The sequence below is a fragment of the Diadema setosum genome, chromosome 1 (genome assembly GCF_964275005.1).
Source record: "Diadema setosum chromosome 1, eeDiaSeto1, whole genome shotgun sequence".
NCBI classification, from domain to species: domain Eukaryota; kingdom Metazoa; phylum Echinodermata; class Echinoidea; order Diadematoida; family Diadematidae; genus Diadema; species Diadema setosum.
In genome coordinates this window covers 3,480,613-3,502,625 of record NC_092685.1, presented here as the reverse complement: position 1 = coordinate 3,502,625, position 22,013 = coordinate 3,480,613, and the positions used below count along the sequence as shown (strand labels likewise).

Genomic DNA, 22,013 nt, shown 5'->3' with positions numbered 1-22,013 from the left:
GAATCCTACTACCATAAGAGGAACACGGCCAGCGGTTTTCAAAATGGTGCCATCTGCGAGTATTCTCTGTAGAATAACGTTCCTCATCTTTCTCTCAACATTCCACCATGTTGTCAGTACACGTAAGTGCAGAATACCGCCTCATTTCTGCAAAACGTAAAACGCTGTTTTTGTCTCGTATGGTATTGAAAAAAATCGCCAAATGAATAAGCTTTCAAGTGTGTATGATATGCATTATAACAGACGTCCGTTGGTAGTCCTCTTGTAAAAGTAAAGGCATTTAAGAGTGAGTCTATACTGTTTCTATCACATGAAATGGTAGTTTTACTTTAGATCATGATTTTTTTTTCTAACTTCATTACAAAATCGCAGTGTATTCAGCCTGGGGCTTACCAGATGATTCAGTTCAGTTTCCAATATAATAACGAACAATCAGTATCATTTGGTGAATTTTTCTATATGTAGCTGGTAGCTATCATGCATACCGTAAAAGATATGTTTTTGTACTGTCTAGTTCCAGCTTCTTTTGTTGACTGCTGAAGTCCGTCTTACATTCACCGTTATCTCCCGTTTTCTTTTACTGTGTACATAATCTAAAAGCATTTATGCGCGACTGGTACGTTATCTACGGCAATATGAGAATATTATATCACTGGTTTCATTACCTTGGCTATAATACGATTTTTTTTTGGGGGGGGGAGGCGACATGATAACGGGGGAAAAACGAAGGAAAATTGGCAGACTTAATAAATGTTGATTAAGTTTTTAGAAAATTGATATTGCAGTGATCTCATCCCGTTATTAAACCTACTATTGAATTCACTGTTTATCTGTCTTTCATACAGTCAATATATCCCTCTTTCTCTCTCTCTCTCTCTTTCTTTCTCAATTCAATTTTATGTGTCAAAAAACTGGGTATATATTTCGAAGAAATCGTCCCAGTCATCGATAATTCTTTCTGCAATATTTCCACGTTTTATTTGGTCACATAGCGACGCCATCTACATCCTGTGCCAGCCAGCCGTGCCAAAATGGCGGATCTTGTACGGCCTACGCCAGTGCATTTCTCTGCAGGTGCACAACGGATTTCACTGGTCTGAGATGCGAGATCCCGGTCGTCAACGCTCCTTCAGGTAATTGACCTTATAATCAGGGTGCTTCAGAACATCTCGTTACACCCTAGGGGTAGCTGAAGCTTACTCCAGAAGTGAGTGATGAGAGAGAATAGAGAAGGTTAGAGGAAATTTGGTAATGTAATTTCTTACAGCACTTTACACTTTGTATTACTCAGCGAGAGTTTCTATGTTTACAAGACAATAAGTGTGAAACACCTTTACTGCTCGAAAAACGTGGATGCGATCGTATGAGTGGCTGACGCCGTACTTTATACCCTGAAAGTACAGGTATCATAGAACGAAATAATTCTGGTGGAAATACAAAACTCATTTTCTTAAAGAAACTGGTTTAAGTAGCGGGAAATAACAAGTCCTCAGATCATAGTATTACCACCAGTCATTGTACGATCCAACACTTTCCATAAGTCCAGGTTAGTCCCTGTTTTCATCATGTGCCTCGTTTTGACGAAGATGTTAACTCAAGTGATGCCATTCCTTTCGATTCCTGTATGATAATCAGAAACTCATTCAGATCAACCAGTAAACCAGTTTAAAAAAAAAAAAAAACCCGCTTTCATTAACACTTTCTCACCTGTAACCTCCCTACAGCTACAGCTTGCGACGACAACCCGTGTGCTCACGGCGCCTGCGTGAGCTCGGCGTCCGATCGCTTCACCTGTATGTGCCCAGCCCAATGGCGAGGTACAGCTTGTGAAGTTGATGTCGATGAATGCACTGAGTGGAGTGGGGACCTATGCGGCAACGGGACAGTGTGCATCAATGAAGACGGCGGTTATCGCTGCGAAGGTATAAGCTTTTACACACCTATGTCTAACCAGGGTTCTGGTCTAACATTAGGAGTGCCAAAACATCGTCTCAAAGTGAAATTATATGCCAAACGCTCTGTGCGAGAAATATTTCGATTTCTTTGGCTTGGTAGGGGAACGGCTACTATAAACACAGTGTCAAATTCCGCGACGCACATTTTCAACTTCCGGCATCCCCCTTCTGCATCCAAATGCGAAACACATAGTGGGCATATACTGACATCTGCCGATTTTATCGTCTTGTTGAATGTGGGAGTGGCATGGAGATCAAAATAATGGCAAAATCAATGCAGAAAAACTTACACCCTTTTGGATTATATCCATTCTTGACAAACATGTTAAAGACATCAACAATGAAAAAAAAAATGACTAAAAAAGGGATTTCTTCATAATAATCAGAGACAAACGTTGGCCTTGACGACTTATTTCTAACCATTAATTTTCTATATGATAATATCATGAGTTTTGAGATAACCATCTCTTCTCTGGAATCGTTTCCTCCATTCGTTTATCCAGATCCATGCGCCTCGCCGAACCCGTGTGAGAATGGAGGTACCTGTTCAATCACGCAGTCAGACCCGTATTACACGTGCGAGTGTGGTCCTAATCATGAGGGAGACAATTGCGACATTCTGGTAGAAAGTGAGTGCAATGCATGTGTAGTCTGGGTCTTGTGAGTAATGCTTCAGTCGTGTCGACATAGTATCGAATTTCTGTCAGCATGCATTGACATTTGTTTCATATGCAGTTCCATATAAAGGCATCTGTGAGATGGTTATATATTGTAGTTGCGCTTATGTTCATATTCGTGTACGTAACAGCTTATCAGTAACAGTCCATGATTATCATATTATTTGCCCCTGGTGGAATTTATGTGTTTACTTTCGAGTCATAATTAAAAGGATTAGAGAATTACATTTTCTGACATTTGCGTATAACTTGCACAATTTCGTTCGTATTTGACGTGATATACCCCATGACTACCCCAAGCCTGCTCCCCCCCCCCCCCCGAATAAAAATGATAATAACAAGCTGACATATGTTTTTATCAAGGAAGCTCCTGGGCTTTATCTTCACGACATACTCCATGTATTTTCTTGGTCCATAAACATGTATTTAAAGCGACGTTGAAGAGCTGACTTCGTCGCCGTCAAAAGAGATCAGACACCCATTGTGCACCACTGTATTATCGCGAAGTGGAAGTAATGAAGTACCCCAGCATTTACTTACTGTCTAGATTTTGACGATATGTCCACAAAGGGACCAATGAATCATAGTTTGCTCTTCATGTCGTTGGGAAATGTCTTTTCTAAAAAGAACGTTCCTCCTTCTCTTCCTCCTCCTCCTCCTCCTCATATTGTCTGCCTCGATATTACGATCGACAGTCAGTCAACAAAAAGCGATGCGAAATTTGATTAGAGACGTCGCATTTGGTCGCCCTCACAGCTCGATTTCAAAATGGTCGATCAGTCTGGAATATTGCTCCGAGATATCATTATCATATATGAGACGTGGGTAGCCGGTCACCCAGTCCCATAAGTTAAAAAAAGAAGATAATGATGAAAATTTTCCCGGTTTTCAGTATTAATATACCAGTTATTATAACACAACACGGTGCTGTTATTGGGAAAACAGGGAAAGACCTACGTACTTGAGAAAGAATCGTTCACTCATTTGTTTGTTTGTTTGTTTTTTCCAAAAATTATGAAATGTAGCAATATTCGTCATCTATCATATAGACGGTTTCATTTCAATGAGAAGTGAACACTATACTTAGGATCACCGATATCTCTGAGATAATAAAAAAGGAAGTAGTAGTCTGCTAACAGATTGCATGCATATAGAATGAAGAAGACAATGTCTTCGTTCGATATTTCAACTTAATAGTCTCTAAGCGATTCACCTATTTTCCTATAATTATGCAGTGCCAGATAGGGTAGAAAGTACGGCTTAATGTGCAAATGAAAGCTACATAACACATAACAGATGCAGCTGCAATATTACTATTGTATTCTAATACCCTATACAGTATACTTCCATAACAAAAAAGCGAATAGTATGTGTTCGAATCCTAAAGAAAAGGTAAGTAGTGACTGATACTTTCTAGAGATTAATACAACGTAGAAAATAAAGCTATGTAGTGCAACAGTCCCTGAACCCCCCTTATTTTAGATAAATGTTCCCCCTTCAAAGTCACTCTGTTTGGTGTTGACCCTAAATTGTCTTTCTCCGTCTGCCCTTGCATGACAAATTCACCTTTTTGATTGGTCTAACAGCCGATGACGCTTGCAGTGAGGTATCTAACATGTGCCATAATGGGGGTACGTGTTTCTCATTCGGAGGGGCAGCTCTTTGCTATTGCTTACCCGGATACCAGGGGGAGCAATGCGAGATAGATACAGGTAGGTTGTGACGTCATTAGCCCCGGTTAGATAGTACCGGAGTGTAGTAGATAGCAAACTATTGCATGGTTGGATGGTAAAGATTACTAACCTCGTGAATGGCATGTGCACGCTGTGGGATTCTACTGTTATAAGGCACACGTGTTTCCCAGCTGCTATAGTATATAGATTCTGACAGTTTGGTCCTTACCTCTTTCACTTTCTATTCTTACCTTTCGTAATGTATTTTCATATGCACACAGCGATACAAATATAGTGCATCTCATACATATTGGTATATTTAAGTGTGATAGTTTTCACTTTGACATATACCACCTGGTGCAATGTTTGAGACTATACGTGCCCTGATGTATTCTAAGTGTCAATTCTTAGTTCCCACCGGATTATACTCAACTTTCGTGGAAGTTGCATTATGTTTCAGCTTCATGTAATACTGCTGTATCATCTTTTATTCAAAATCAGTTATATACAAGTGTCGTACTGTAATCATGTGAATTGAATTTCAGATGTGTGTCAAACAATCACTTGCCAAAATGGCGGAACATGCCAGAAGTCTCCTGATCAAACGGCAACGTGTATTTGCCCTCCGTTTTACAGTGGGCCTAACTGTGCCACGCCGGTCTGTAAGTTTTCCAATGAATATCAGTATTACTGCCAAGGGAAACGCAACCAATATGCAAATATAAAAAAAAAAAATGCGGGGGGGGGGGACACGTAATAATTTCAATATGTCATAATTTATTGTAACGTTAGAGTTCTTTGACTTACAGTAGCATCACTTTTACTATTATGTTATGATTGCGATAATACGTATTACAAGAAAGAAAAACAAGAGAATGAGCAAAGTAGAAAGAAAAAAAGAATATGATTTCATATAAAATTCATTAAATCCTCAGTTCGCTCAGGGTTGAATGGTTTGCTAAGAGGAATTTTTTGACAATAACAATTTGAGAACGAAGGTATTGTCAGCAATTCAAGCCTGATAAAATGAACTTGACTCTGTAGTTCTAAGCGTTTTATTCTTTTCTCCTTCAGAATATTTACATTTTCTTTCTTTCTAAACTAAACCTGAACTGAAAAGTCCGTTGTAATTCTGATCGAGTGTTCAGATCATCAAATTACATGGGAGATCAAATTCAGAAACAGTAGAAATTATGTTTTTTGTCTTGGTTGTTCTTACGCTTGATTGGCAGTCGTCATTTTACACGACATGTTGTGAAGTACTTTTCAAGTTTGATGCCTTTCTGAATTTGAATGTAGAAAGCAAATGCACTATTCAGAAAGTGTGGTTGAGCAAAGCACCGGGTTCTCTTCCGCAATTTTACATTTTATGATGTGAAATCTTAGCTTTCAAAAGCTTGTCGAACAAAAATCATAATAAAATGAAGAAGGTGGTATATACCAGACTTTCTAGCAAAGTCAATGTACTCTTTTATTAAAAGTGCTTCAACAAGGTATGTACTGGCATTGGTAACTTCGACCATGGCATGCAGTTGTCAGAAAACTCCCAAAAGGGAAATATACATGTAATTAAAGTGCATTTACGATTGTTGGAGGGAATGTTACTCTAAGGAATGTATTGAACGAGAACTCAGCATTAGCAGTTTGCACGTCACGATTGCCTAGCGATGAATTGGATGACGTAATGCCGTCCACTTGATACTCCGTAACTTTCGGTCATCCGAGCATCACTTTCACTCAGCAAACGCTCTTCAAAAAAAAAACGAAATAAAACAAAATACGAGAATATAAACTAGGAGGTTGTTACGTTACAATGTAATAATGCAAATTACTGACAGACTTGAGAGATGAAATGCATGTATGTTGAAGGAACCCAACCTCCTCCTGTCGATATAGATTTCTGAAGCTCTTTTGCTCTTCTATTACTCTCTGCTTGATTTTAGTGCCATGTGAACATCAACCATGTAATTCTACCAGTACTTGTATTGAAGACCTAACCTTGGTTGACGGTTACCGCTGCATGTGTGAGTTGGTTTACTAACAAGCTTGCTAATGTGTGCTCTTGACGATGCGCATTTTGATCACTCGCTATTTCTATTAACATTGAAGTATTCCGTTTTGTATTTGTATTCGTGAAATGCCCTGATATGAGTGTCATTTTTTCCACTAATATCAGATTACTGGATTGTTATGACGATTGACTCCTCCGACAGCAAAAGTTGATAATATGATTTTCACCAAGATTATGGTGTGTTGTGTTATCATTATTATAATATATAGGCTCACAGCACATAAGCTGGCTACTTCCTCCACTGCCTGTCTGTCCGTCAATCTCTTTTTCTCTCTCTCTCCCTCTCTGTCTATCTCTATACCCCTCTCTCTCCCTCTCTATATTATATATCTATCTCTGCCTCCCTCTCTCTCTGTATATATGTCAGTCTCTTGTGTGTTAATTCATTTCTCTACCTTTATCTCTCCTTTTTATCTCTTACTTTCTCTTTCGAGATTTTAATGACTTGTTACCATTATGATATTTCGTGGAATATAAGATCGTTATTCACGTGGTAATTTCTATGAGTTATGATAAAAAAACAATTTCATTTATAATATCACGTCAGATTTCTTTATTTTTTCCTTGAGAATTTGTTTTTGCACCCGGAACGGATGTTGTCATTATGCCATTGACCTGTAATATATGGCACCGATTTCACGTTCGATAAGACTTTCCCATCGTATCTATCCAGCGCACAGAGTTTTTTTCCTTCTTCCCCATCGCACCTAATTGGCCCACTTCCCCATCCTGTGGCTCAATTTTACATCAATAGTGACAATTTTATCAGACTCTTCGAGCAAGTCTACAACGATATGACCCTTGTACCGCATTCATTCCTGTTATGGAGCTTTCAGAAAGCTATGCCTATTGGCACAACCGCACAATATTTATCCTTACCACCCCGAAGGAAAAAAAAAATAATCGAAAAGTCTTCATCAATATACATTTACAAGCTTGTGACAGAAATGAAAGGGTTTCAACAGTATTTTCACCTAGGTTTCGAGGGATCGTTGCATGCAGTGAGAAATAGCATTAAAATATCAGCAAATATTTATGTCATGATGAACAGAATGTTTGTAGCCGCCTGGGTGTAGCTAATGATTATAGGCTAATGATTGATTGTGAGTTATAGAGAACACAGATTTCAGTTCGCGGTTGCCAAGGTAACATTTACAGGAAATTTGTCCTCTTTTTTTTTCTACTCCATAAACAAATCAGAAAACTCATTCTATTTTTCTGGTTTCGCTTAAGTAACCATTCTGCCAATTCACAATTTTGGTAACATAATATATCATATTTTCTTTGATATTTGATGTCATAAAGATTTTATGGTATCACTATACATTAAAGTCACGTGTTTGATTAAGTCGATGGATACATTATCTGAATGACGTATTCTTACCTGTGGATACAGCTCCGTGCGTGAAGGAGCCCTGCCAGCATGGTGGCACGTGTACAAACGACCAGGAAGCCGCGCTTGGGTTTAGATGCGACTGCGGACCAGACTACCAAGGAGTGATGTGTCAAGAAATGATTCGTAAGCATTGTGTAAACATCATTTAAGTTTTTGCTGACTGTTGAGCTTGGCTTCAGTTAGAAGGCCAACTTTATGGAGCCACATTCAGCATTTAGTATTGAGTGTTGTATCCATTAGGTTTTTTTTTTTTTTTTTTTTTTTTTTTTTTTTTTGGGGGGGGGGGGGTTGCGTTCACCTCATAATGGATGTAAACCAAAATCATGAGGTAACTAGGGGACAGATATCGCAAAGAAACTTTTGAGGGTCAACGAGGAAAATTAACGGCAAACCTATTATTCCGAACAAGTACAACAGCTCTTGCAAAGCTTTGTCCGTTGCATTCATAATTGTGAGTTTACAAGAAGTCTGCATTTTTGTTTTGTGCGCTCCAAATCCCAGGCGTTCTTTTTTCTGAAGCTAGAACTGCATTCGATTACCCGCCAGAGTCAATATTAGGTTCTCTTATCTACCCTCAGCTCCTTGCTCCAGGGAACCTTGCTTGAACGGAGGAACGTGCGAAGCCGACCCGTCGGAGCCCGAGGGTTACCGATGTTCGTGTGGAGAGGGGTTCCAGGGCGCCACCTGTGAAGTGGTCGTTATATGTGAGTAGAGTATCACCGGCTTCCATTTAATGATTAACTCACAGACGCCAGTAGTTTGTCTCGTACCTGTACATTAATTACCTAGCTCATACTGAAACATCTTCATTCAGTGTGTATAGAGGGAAAGGGCTCAGATTATTTTGTTGGTGCTTATCGTGCTTGTCTTTGACTGATATAGTCTCCTCTTCCTTTTTTGGAGTCTTCCTTTTAAGAGTCATGATATTTCCGTTGGTTAATTAGTGGTACGGCCCGAGTATTTATCTTCTATGATCTATCTATATAGTGATTGCAATACAATTATGTGCATTAGTTGCTTCAAAAGAAAATAGAAAGAGAGAAACTCTTTTTTGCTGTTATTTTTCAATTCAATTCAATTCAATTCAAGCTTTATTTCATCTTTCGAAAAGAACATTAACATTTCACTTTCTTTGGTAACAGAGAATAAGGTAGCATAATCAAAACAAAGTATATTGAGAAGATATAATACCAAGTGGAACCTTAGAGTAACAAATACGTCGTCATGAAAATAATAACTGAAGTGATAAGGACGATGTAACAATATGTAAAACATCGATAAAATGGAGGGACCCAGTATTTGATTTGATTTACTTAACGTAACTGAAGTACATTATTGGTGGTTGACAACTGCCTACTGAAAGCATTAGCATCTGTAGCAGATATCAAGGTACGGTATATTGTTTTTCACCTTGCAGCACCCTGCGCCAGCGACCCATGTGAAAACGGTGGGACGTGCTCACCAGCAGAGGGCGCTGTTACAGAATTCAGCTGCACCTGTCCCCAGGGTTATCAAGGAGACTACTGCGAGGTGGTGCTGCATCGTAAGTATGGCCGACTTGCTTCAGTTTGAAGTCCCCGACATTGTCTTCATTTCTTTATACACTGTTTTCTTCTCACTGATGTACAAACTTTATTGTGCTGATAATTAACTGATAACTACATTATTCTGTCCTCTACAGATCACAAAGTTTCTAAAATCTTATGGCATAATTTGGAATGAGCAAGGAGAATCAAGAATAGAATTATGAAGTATGAATTTAGGCCTGGAGCATTATCAAAGCACGCACATTACTTTATCTATTTAAGATAACTATGAGAAAGTGACTTTCAGATAATATCTCATCTAGAACAATGATTTACACTTTACTAACATGAAAATATCTGCAAATCAGTTTGAGTTTGAATGGAAAATAATTCATTTCACGTACATTCGAGTCTGGCAGGCAGTCACTGTGAAATGAATCAAACAATCAGCTGTGAATCTGGTCTGGACACTGACTCTTACAAGCAAATTGTTTGCCCAGTCCTTTTTACATTCTTCTTCTCTCTTTCTCTCGCTTTGTCTTTCGTTCACCCCTTCTCTTTTCCATGCACTTTTTGTTTTGTTTGTATGCTTAAAATGCCCGTTTATAGGAACAAGAAACAGTCTGTCACATTTAATACGTCTTTGGTTGCATTGTGTGTTGTGTTCAGTCAAGGAGGCAAAAGGCGAACCTAGCACCTCCTCGGTTTACTTGCGTTGTAGTTGAAATTGTATTCATATGTCAAGTTCGACATGATACCAGTAAACGAACACTTTGCAACCCAACTTCAGCTTTGTTTTAGAGACACCACTGTTCTTCCCTGGCCGGCGCCCAAACACATAGACAAGACAGTGTGTAGTGCTGTGTTTAAATCGTTTGATACCGTTTATAAACGCCCCACTAAACAGCGTAAGCTGACTTGTTCCCCTTCCAACTTACTACTATACATTGTTCACATTAAGTTCACGTCATTATGTAGACATCAGAGATACGTACCCCCCCCCCCCCTGCCCTGACGGCGTTCATATGGAAGGTGGTAACCTTGCTCTTCTCTGACCTCAAGCAATTTAGCCACTCAGCCACCAATGTATCGAGCGTGCCGGGCTCGTGTGCCGGCACGCGCCGTCTCCTCCCCGATGCATTCCATGTGGTGCTATCGATTTGTACTCTCCTGTCTCCTTCACAGCAGTCTGTACTTTTGAAGGCGATACATACCAAGATGGCGGCAGAAGGAAAGAAGACTGCAATGAATGGTGAGCTTACAAAAGATTCCATCTGACATACACTATAATATGCCTCTTTACACATTGAGTTGAATAGTGAACATTCCTACCATTACAGTCACTGTGGCAAAGACCAGTATTCTTGGAGATGGCATAATCGATTGCAATGTAGATTCTGTTACTGGTATGCTACTGGTATGCTATCATCCGGGGGAAAAAGTGTCAATCAACTGTTTAGCCAATTCGTACTCGCATGTGATAGATCAATGTAGAATGAAATATGATCGTGGCTTCGGCAACATCGATAAGACAGTCTTCACTTACCACAGACATTGGCTCCACGCATCAAGTAAATTTACCTACTAAAACAATTCTGTTTTTTCCCGACGTGCCGACACTTCACCACGCCGAAACGGTTTCAATAGAAACAAAGTGAGTGTTTTTTTTTTTTTTATATATTTTTTAAATCGGACATTTGCTTTTCCTTTTTTCCTCACAGTCATTGTCAAGAAGGATCATGGCACTGCACTGATAAATTCTGTGGGTAAGTTTGTCATCGTGAAATGATATCATCAGTATATGTCAACACGGGTCTGATTACTTCCTAACTGTAGTCAGATCGTCAAAACCGCTTCTATACACATATTTATGAGATGCCAAGCTTCCGTATTGTGCAGATGATTTATACTAATGAAATTGAAGGAGAGTATGAAATACTGCGATACTGGTATCTTAGACGTCATTCTATTGTAGCATGCCGTTATATACCGCCAATAATGTAATTGAAGTACATTAAAGCTCCATTCCATGAAACACACAAGCGCATGTTATAAGATTAAGACTTGCCTAATCTGCACATACAGATAGAAAACGACCAAAAAAAAAAAGCATTAACTTTGTCATTATGTCTTGGTATACTGACTGTATGCAATGTCGATGCTATTTTCGAGATGGCCGTACTCAGAGGGTAAATTTTATTATTTCTTGCAGTGAGCTCATTGTGTCCTTCGCCTTTGTTCAAACCAACTCCTTCGACGACGACCAGGAATTTTCCGAGTAAGTTTCTCATTTCTCGTATCAGATCATGATATCTTGATCCGATACGATGAGGTAAAAAAAAAAAAAATATTAAGAAGAAGAAGATATGCAAGAAAATATAAATATTGTAGTCAAACGCCTCGTGAATGTATACGATGAAAAAAAAAAACACCGGCCAATCTCTATACCCATGCATGATATGGTTTGTTTCATTAAACCTTGCAAGAAACAACAGGTATATTTTCACCCCAATTCTTGAATTCCACAGGAAATTATTTTTTAAACTTCTTCCGTACAGATGGATTACATGAAATATCTCGTGAAAACATTTTATGTGAAATAGTGATTTGAATACTCTGTTGTCTGTACCATAGTTACTTGACAGTTTCACCTTATATTGTTTTTTATCGTGGATTTTATTTTAGGCACTTGTAATATGTGCACGTTCTAATCTTTGGGTACAACGCAACAGCTCATCGGAATTTCTTGTCTCTATGCACCCTTTCTCTCCTATTTCCATGAAGAACGCTGAAAGAAGATATTGCCGGCTTCTTTGACATTGACGTCGATATGATCCACGTTCTCACAGTAAGTATGCCGTTAACCTCATTCCTGCACGGGTTCTAGTCCTAATGTATGCGGCATAAACTGTAAGAGAATAACGCTTTAAAACGTGGGGAAAAATAGCTGCTGAAAACTGATTATCCATTACTAGCGATGCGTTGGAGTAAATGAATACAAAATAGACCTCAGCTTTTGAACCTATAGCAGAATATTCGTCAAAGGCATCATGACCGTCATTTTGCCTCTGACGAAGATTCCGCTCGGATTGAAATCTCAGGTCTCTTCTGCATGACTCTAGTTTTAAATGTAATATCGCTTCGCCTTGAAAAAAATGCACATGGAGGATAATATTGTAATTTGGGACTCGTTAATGCTATAGGAAGTGACGAAAAGAGGTGAAAAATAATAAGATTCATCTAATGAGTGATATCTTGTAGATACTACCAGTTCATTTCAATTCGGCATCCTATAAATCAGGGTGAGGGTGACAACCTTAATTAGAATTCTTTACATTTACTTTCCCGTAAAGTTTGTAATGTATTCAGTCGAAAAGGTGAATTCTCTGCCAAATTTACGAACTTTGCGTTATTTTGTCCCAGGTGTCGGGTGATCCAAGTGAGGTGAAGTTCCAGCTGAAAGATACAGTAGACTCGGATGTCAACATAGAAAATGTGGCAGCTGACATGCTCAGACAGGTATGAAATCAGTGCGTGTGCTTTTGTTTGATAGAGAAATCAGCTTCTTTTTTTAGTTTAAAATGAGAATATTACCAGCCAGTCATGATTCCTGGAATTTTTCTCACGTTGGCAACATGATTGACGACAGTTGCTATAGACCGCAATCTAGCAGTTTTGGTTAAAACTATAAATTCGATGAAGCGAATTGCCTAAATATAAAATTCTCTCAAGGCGCTGCAGGTCATGTTTTCGTCGCGTGTTTGTCGACATACACAGTTTACTTGCCTGTACAATACAAATACTTTGAATGTAAGTGCGGTGTATTTTTAGAGCAACAGGCGTATTTCAACTGGCCAATTAGAGCAGCGATACTTCCCAATCATTGCATATACCAACCTACATAATATACATGATATAATATACATCTGTTGAAAACGTGTGGCATTAAGGTGCATATTCTACATCTGTTTATCGTATCACACATGAAATTATTATGGTATACCCCGTATAACTGCTCGAAATTTAGTCAAGTATAACGTGAGTTATATACCACATTTCTCAATTTCTAGTCTATCAATATTGTTGGTCATTTTTACGCTTACCTTTAGATAACTGAATAAAGATTAATCAACAATCTTTGGTCAGAAAGAGATGGGACTTTGAGTTCAAATATCGCGAACAAACTGACATGCAATCAAGTCAATATTGTTTATCACGTCTTACAGTGATATTCTCCTCCGTTAAAAGTTTGTTACAGGCACCTACGAGTTTCATTATAACCAGGCCTCCTACTCCGTCAACTCCCGCACCGTCGTCATCGAACAGCACGACGGCGACGTCGAACCAGGACCAACCGATGACGGATCGAAGTTCATTAACACCACTTTAATCGCGGTATGCGTGGTCGTCAGTCTCATATTCGTTTCCGCCGTCCTGTTCGGCATCACTCTCATTGTGGTAAGTACAGTGACCCCTCGACACTATACATTGTACTTATAGATAAGGAAAATGTCATTAAAAAGTTATACATTACCATATAGTTTCTGTTAGAAGACAATGTTGTATAACCACAAGACGGAAATAGTCTGTCCAAATCTGACCCAAACTATTAAGTTTGAATTCTTTTTCCATTCTTCTATTTGTTTACACATAAAAAATAAACCCTTGTAAATTTTGTGCGTTAAAAAGAATAAGATCAATAGACAGTTAGGTACAGTTATATTTCACGATCTTCACTCGGTATTTACAGTGCCATCTGTTCTTTAAAACAAGAACTAAATAGACTTCATCCCTGGGCAACATACTTTCTTCTTGTGTTTCGTAATTACAGGTTTACAAGAGGAGATCGAGAACGGAAAAGATATGTTCCAGGAAAAATAAAAATACAAATGCGGTAAGTGTGATACATTGATTTCGATAACCATCATTTTACTCCTAAACATCATCATATTGTGTTGCACTTATTACATGTAATATTCTCACTATACCGATGAACAAATAACTGTTTTGCATAAATTCTTTGCAAGTAATACTCGAATGATATTATAGACAGAAAATAACTTGTGTGAATGCTAATCATGCCGTCAAGCCACATCTTTACAAGCCAAATGTAACATCTTGGATCGTGTGCATGCAGACCAACCAGATATCATGCCAAATAAGAAAACATTTCTTTAGTAAGATCATTATCACAATATCTCTTTTTTATTCAGAACTATAACAATGTATAAGCTGGACTTTTTAGTTGAAAAACCATCCCTTTTATTGACCTTTGTTCATGTTTCTCTTTCAGATAGAAAGTTACATTATAAATTGTTTGTTCTCTATTCACACAGTCAAACAACGTTGCAGGAGGCGCGGTCAAGATTCAGAACAATGTGTACAATCGCGTCCCTCCTAACGATGTGCCGCTAGAAGTGACAGAAATCCGGTTACAAAATGGACGCAAGCCCGACGTCAATATCCATATGGAAGCAAAAGTATAAAAGACAAAAGTCATGGCCAGCTTGAACTTATAAAGTCTCTGTTGGATTACCATGTGTCATGTATTTCATCTGTTGAAGAACTTCTTGCCTTGTAAACTACTTGTGACAATGTGATGCCCTCGTTTTGACCTATACTCTAAGTAGCGGAAAATCATTCATGTAAGTATTCGCTGGATATGAGTCTATGAGCAGTACAATGTTGTCTTTGAAGAGCGTTTGTGCGAATCGCCAGGAATTATTGTCCTTGGACCAATGACACGTTTGATGGACTAATGGAGCTCTTGGACGCGGCAGATAGTTTGCCTTACTGTAGTAGATCATTCTGAGCAGCCCTCTCTGCGTGAGCTTGGTACCCTTGTATAAGACAGCACAATGTTCTGACAAGAGACAGCTGAATCAGTCTAGATTCCCGAAGTATACTTAGTGTCACTGGGTATTTCTGTGTCACTGCTTTTTGTGTGTGTGCGACAAGATATACACCAGTTCAGCTATGATGGACTATTATTAATGTCTCTGGCAACCTTGTGTGGAATAAAGCTCGATGACCATGATGACAGGTAGAGTAAACGACAGTAGGACTCTTTAGCAATAATTGATGCATTCCCCTTCTCCAATTTGCATCTCATATAGGTGTGTCAATCATTTCATTATCGATGGTGCGACACTGTGCAGCTTTCTCAATATCATGCTGACCGGAGAGATGAAACAGGTTTGGTATACTCCATGATGGACACTATCTCAATCAGCGGTGACAGCTGGGAAATAATTGGTATCTCGTGGATAAAAATGATTGTTGGATTATGAAATGACCTACTGCTTGCAGTCCAACCATTTTCCAGTTGTTTTATGCCGGAAGAGGCCCACGAAAGACACCAAATCCACAATAGACACCAACCCGCCAGTAAAACCACACAATGTTCTTGTTCATATTTATCCCATGGGTGAAGCACACTGTACTTTAGGAGATACATGTCATGTATCTTGGTTGACATGGGCCTTGTTGCATAAAAGTTATGATCAAACGCAAGTCAAGAAAATCATATGCAACTTGATTTTCAACCAATCAGAACGGAGCATTTCGCACTTACGTTTGATCTTCTTGACTTGTGTTTAATCGTAACTTTTGTGCAACGGGGCCCTGATCAATGTTCATAACATTGCGTCGATGTTCGGTAAGAAACCTATAGTCCGAGTGTGATTATAGGAAGACAAGGGGGTTATTGCAATGCTTGGTACTGCAGTTGCTGTCGTTTTAAAGAAATGACATCATAACTATTACACTATACAATTACATATTATAAGTTTGATATTCAGGGGAATAGAATCAACCTAAATGTCAGCTATGGGCATTTCTGTTTTCAAAGTATCCTAGTCGCTGTTGATGTTATTGTTTTTGGCTATGCGTCGCGCTGTGTGTTTACTTTCAAGCCATTAGTGTATGATCACTTTAACATGCGACATTGCTCAGCTAAGATTCTATAGGTTCATTTGAATTCATTTATATTTTGAATCAACTGGTAATCACTGCTCCTTTTCAAAACTCTGCACGCACATACTCTCGTGTAAAATTTCATCTTCGATGATAACTGATAATAAATGAAAAAAAAATGGCCACAGCTCAGTGGGCCTTCGCGAAACATGGCAAGACGTTATTGACAAAATAAATCTGTGGGGCCATTATAAAAAAAAAAGCCAAGTATACATGTGATGTATGATTTAAAGTTCTTACATGCAGGAACGCTATATTATAAGGGTTAGAGCTGAGTTTAGAGGAGCTGTAATTTTACACTGTAGTCTCTATTGTGGCATATATGGTCTTTGTGATCGAGAACTAATTTATCTGGCAGTATGGTTAACGAAAAGCTGTAATTTCCGAGACGGAAGTATAGTGTAATAATGTAATCGACCAAATAAATGTGGGCATTGTTTGTTTAGAAAGGCACGCCCTGAATAGAGAATGTGACTTCTTGAAATGTATGTTTGACAGCAGATTAGAGACTTATTCATTCCACACAGACAGATATCTTATTATTTAAAGACAATAAAGCGGAAAGTGGTGTGTCTGTATTTTGTTGCATTTAGCTGAAAGCATATATTGTGTCAGTGTGTCTTTATGTATTTTCTGTACACCCAGCTTTAAAATTACGTGCAATTCGAAAACTGGATCATTTTCACGCAGCTCTTCTTTGTACTTGAATGGAAAGCGATATTATGCTTTTTGAACTTTTTATTGAAACACTCTTTATTGCTACCCCGCCAGCTCCCCCAGTGTATAGTGTCATTCCCAGAACAGATTCATCAACAAAGAGCATGATAACAAGAATGATTAAAACAATGCATAGCGTGGCGTATGAGATTTCCTATAAGTATTCTCAATACAGACACTTTGTCTACCAGTTTTGTGGTTCAAATTTTGAAGATTGCTTTTTATTCGACAAATTTGCTTGTATTAGTGCTAAATTGGTGTATGGTGCTTTTGTATTCCCTATTCATCTTGCATTGTTGTATTCAAATAAACGATACACACACGCCCGTATAAATTTGCAAGCTCTGTATCTTTGTATATGCACAATTTATTCCGCTAGCTTTGTATAAATTTGAATGTGGTTTAGTGAAAATGATGTCACTTAAAAAGCTGTATAAATTGTATTTAATAATGAGATCTTCCAATCAAGAAGTTTAAACATTAATCTGTATATTTGGGTACCAGTTCAATATTGATTCGATTAAAAATCTCTTTTATACAAATGTGTTTCTGTTGCGATGTCGATATCATCCTCATTATGAGTCTTTGTTTCGTGTATCCTCGTTAGACTTTGGATGTGTGTGTGTGTGTGTGTGTGTGTGTGTGTGTGTGTGTGTGTGTGTGTGTGTGTGTGTGTATGATTGTGTGTGTGTTTGCCAGTGTCAGTACGTGTCTGTACATTTAGTGCAAAACCAGTTTACAATCCGAGCATGTGCATATAATAGACATTGCAGACCTCTTGAAACTAAGTTTAAACTGAGGAATTTGAAAAACTGTAGAGGTCTATAAAATAATAATGATAATAATGATATTAATTAATTCAAATCAACGAAAATGAAATACAATGTGTAAAAGAAGAATAGGAGACAGAAATAAAAAAAAAAATCAGGGTTACTGAAAATGTACGTTTATTCTTTACAAGCCTTTACTGAAAGTTTGGTCTCGGGCAAAATGCTTCAAAGAAGAACAAACGAAAACACTAAACTTTAAACAGTTCAAAGGTTCAATAATGATGATGAAAGGTGTAACGAAAGAAATATATGATAATCGATATGCACAAGAGAGTGACCAATGGATACGAATGAAATATTCAATATAATTAGATTATTTCATGAAAACTTGTATTCGGGAGATGACGTAATACACGAAAATTGTACGTGATTAAACTTCTTCATTTTTGATGATATTCCAAAATCAAGCAAAGAAAATAAATCGGGATTCCTGTGGAGGTGAAATAAGTGAAAAGAAATATCGTGGGGTTTAAGAAAATAAAATGTACCGAGCTCCTGGGAACGATGACTTCATGACAGAGTTTTATCTCACCTTTTGGTAAGTTTTAGATCAAATCGTCGAATAGCACTGAATGAAGCATAATTGTTATGAAGTGGAATAATCAACATCAGAAAAGGTGTAATCATTAACTAGAAAAAGAGACCAGGGCCCCGTTGCTAGAAACTTTGCGTTTAAACGCAACTTGCAACTGATTGTCAGTGGCCAATCAAAATCATTGTTGCATGCATGTCTTCTTGATAGGGCAGACCCTGAGCCAATCAGAATGGTCAGTGACAATCAGTTGCAAGTTGCGTTTAAACGCAAAGTTTCTAGCAACGGGGCCCTGGTCCCTGTTTCATAAAGCTATTCGTAAAGTTACGAACAACTTACGAGTGACTGGTGATCAGTTCTGATGTGCTATACTTATCAGAATTTCCATAATTCAGCACAAGAACTGATCACCAGTCGCTCATAAGTCGTTCATAACTTTACGAACAGCTTTATGAAACACTCCCCCCCCCCCATAGACTTATATTTACAAAAAAAAAAAAAATGCGTTGGTTCGTTTTGTTCTTGGGTTTAACTGCTCTATTCAGATATCAGCAGTTGTGTTATAGGAGTTGATGCATTCGAGTGGGCACTTTAATATCTAGCGAAGACTTAGGCATGGTGATCTCTTTTCTCCATGCTGATTCTTTTTAGTTATTGCAACATTGGCACGAGAAGTGAAAATGACAACGCCATATTAACAGAATTTGTTCGGGGGGGGGGGGTGAAATGAGACAAAATCTGTGGATGCTTTTCTGGTGGTCAAAGACACGCAATCTGTAATAGGTTATACAAGAATGGTTTAATGAAACCGAAAACATAAGTCATCGAAGATTTTTTTTTTTTTTTTTTTTTTTTTTTTTTTTTTTTTTTAGTTGGCAAGGACACTGAAAACCCTGCAGCGCCTTCATCTCTGAAAATGCTCAGGAAATAAAAATTCTGGATCTCAATAAAAACAAAAATTAAAGATACAACCTGAACGAAAACAAATAAGGATGCATGAATAAACTTCATTTGTTAAAAACGTATTATCTATACATAGTCATGATTATAAATCATATTTTGTCTCTGTAATTAGATCGTGGATTTTTTTAGAAGCTCTCCTTGTGCTTCTAGTTTGTTTGAGTACATATTCATGGATTGGTATTACAGGGTAACTTCTCCGCAGTGACAAGCAAGGTATCGCAGGAGAACAATACACTATTTCTCTAGTGTATTCAAAGTCATGTATTCCTACTGCCTAAAGTCACGAAACATCTTATTCACCTGGTCCTCCAAATAAGCCATTTCGTTTAGTTCCACTTTGCGCATAATAAATGAGATTAAGAAAAGAGGTCATTTCACCATAACAGGCACGTGGGCTTTTAACCTCAGTGAGATAAGTGATGTTATGATTATTCATGTAATCCTTTTAAATAGTGCTTGCGAACGCATCCATGGATCTGACAGCAGCAAAGTGTTCATTAAAGCCTAGTTTTTAGTAATGAATGATAGAAATATTTGTTAATACATTCAATGGAAAGCAATAAATGGATGCTTTCCATTGGTCACCATGCTGGTTTACACAAGTACATTCTTTGTTTGAACATGAAAACCATGAATTCAATAGATTGTTGCGTAGGACAAGCCTATACGTTATATCTTTTTGAAAAAATGGGTGAAGTGCCTAACCAACTAAGTAAAAAAAGAAAGGTCGTTTTCCTATTGAGATTCTTTGTATCACCTTTTAAAGCATTCATCAGTTGTTTCTAGGAAGAGCAGGCCTCCTGCAAGCTTTGTGGATATTAAGACAATCTTTTGTGAGAGAAACATTCATAACGTTTGACTACATTACAGAAATTGTCTATGTCCGTCTATTGTATGACGCCTCCCAGGTCCCGAAATTGTCAACATTGTCATTGCTGAAAGACTCCTGTACAGCCTTTCATCTCGATGTTATGATCATGGGGATTTTTTTTTCAGTTTGCTGGGATCGAACATTGTTATTAGGTAAGACAGTCTTCATAATGTTGAAGGAAAATTTACATCAAAGATAAACTTAATTCATTGAAATCAGACACAAAATGGTGAATAGCGGTTTGTTCTGATTTGCGTTTTCTGAATTTATTACACGATATATAGTAACCGTTCATCTCATTTTCATTAACGATAGGTAGACTGCTCCATTGAGGGCGCTCTTAATGTCATTGAGTCAGTGCATTGAGTCGGAGATGTAAGCATTGAGTCTCAGTGTTGCAAGAAAGCCGAGTTACAATTGATTGCAACTTTCTTGCAACACCCCTCTTAGCCTTTCAGAGATCAACCCATTGACCCACCCACCGAATAACGATCTATACTGGAACGTTCCTCATACCATAAAAAAAAAACCCAACAACAACAACAACAACGAGTTTTATTCCCAAGAAAACATATGTAAGGTTGGGCATTGACTTTCCTAAACCCTATGTGTATTCGTTTTATTTCATTTCATTTCATTTCATTTCATTTCATTTCATTTCATTTCATTTCATTTCATTTCATTTCATTTCCGCATCTGATAAAAAAGCATATACAAAGAAAATGAGAAGTATATACATGTACATAGAACATAGGAAAAATATGTAGCCCTATACTGATAAAAAAAGTACTTTACCATTTTGACAGGAGACAAAACACTACATAAAAACAGATATTTCAGTTCCGGATTTCAGTGTGGAAATCCAGCTGGAATACTTTTAGTGCATACTCTACTAATGTGGGGGGACAGTTGGTCTTTCTAGGGCCGATCCCGAGATTTACAGCTAAATACAATGAACTAGAAAACTAAACTTGAGAAAGAACGAAACATACAAGAAGGGGAAAGTCATTGGGGCGAGGTACATATACGCTACATTAAATGGAGCTGTACATTTGTGGTATCTCTTAATTGACAAGAAAAAAATCTATACCTTCTTTTGAATATCAAGCGTCTGTTAGACAACTCAATAAATTAGCATGTCATTCCATAATGCTGGTCTGTGTATTTAAAAGTGTGTCTTGAAATGCAGTATCTAAATTTGGGAATATGTAAATCATACCTCTGTCGATAATTTAATTGTAACTATTTTTGTGTTTTGATAAATTACATATCAAGAAACCTTGACAAACTGGTACATGAACGGCGTGGAGAAATTTGTTTTTGTTAAAAATAGTAAATATGTTATGTTCTTTTGAATAATGGACCTGGTTAACTAATCGGGTATACTTTCTTTATTATTAAGCTTCCAATCATTCCGTGATTCAGGTCGTCGTCGAAGTAGGCCCTAAGCAATGAAAAGACACAATTTGAGCGTAGTATATAGATATTAATTAACACGCCATGACCGTCACTGACCAGTGTCACTCCGAAACAGACTAATAAAAAAAAATGCAAGAATAATTACATCAAAAGAAAATATATCACGTACATTTCATGCAACACAATTTAATCTAAATAATGGGAGAGGAAAGCATGAAAACGGGTATAGAAAGAACAAATTATCATCTGCCTCCTACAGAAGGCATGGATAATAAGCTATATTAGTAACAGATCAAGGTATATCAATGGATTTTTTTTATATATATATTTTTAATCAAAATTCAGATGTGATTTTCTTAGATTTGTCTCCCTCTGCAAATTAAATGCAGATCGCAACTGTATTAAGTG

The 22,013-nt window shown here is 37.7% G+C and overlaps 1 protein-coding gene across 1 annotated transcript; it reads left to right on the top strand.

The window, feature by feature from the left end:
* Positions 1-8: 8 nt before the first annotated feature.
* Positions 9-15,349, top strand: LOC140246572 (uncharacterized). The gene is made up of 18 exons (XM_072325917.1): positions 9-122; positions 993-1,133; positions 1,731-1,922; positions 2,459-2,584; positions 4,219-4,344; positions 4,851-4,967; positions 6,249-6,329; positions 7,773-7,895; positions 8,351-8,476; positions 9,190-9,315; positions 10,484-10,550; positions 11,020-11,064; positions 11,511-11,576; positions 12,083-12,146; positions 12,722-12,817; positions 13,547-13,756; positions 14,130-14,192; positions 14,635-15,349. Exons 1-18 carry the CDS (start codon positions 44-46, stop codon positions 14,782-14,784), a joined length of 1,998 nt encoding a protein of 665 aa, XP_072182018.1. The 5' UTR covers positions 9-43; the 3' UTR covers positions 14,785-15,349.
* The last annotated feature ends 6,664 nt before the right edge of the window (positions 15,350-22,013 follow it).

Coding starts and splice junctions, on each gene's coding strand:
- LOC140246572 (XM_072325917.1), top strand. CDS start 44: ATGGTGCCATCTGCGAGTATTCTCTGTAGAATAACGTTCCTCATCTTT. Junction 7,896..8,350: donor GATGTGTCAAGAAATGATTC/GTAAGCATTGTG, acceptor ATCTACCCTCAG/CTCCTTGCTCCAGGGAACCT. Junction 9,316..10,483: donor CTGCGAGGTGGTGCTGCATC/GTAAGTATGGCC, acceptor TCTCCTTCACAG/CAGTCTGTACTTTTGAAGGC.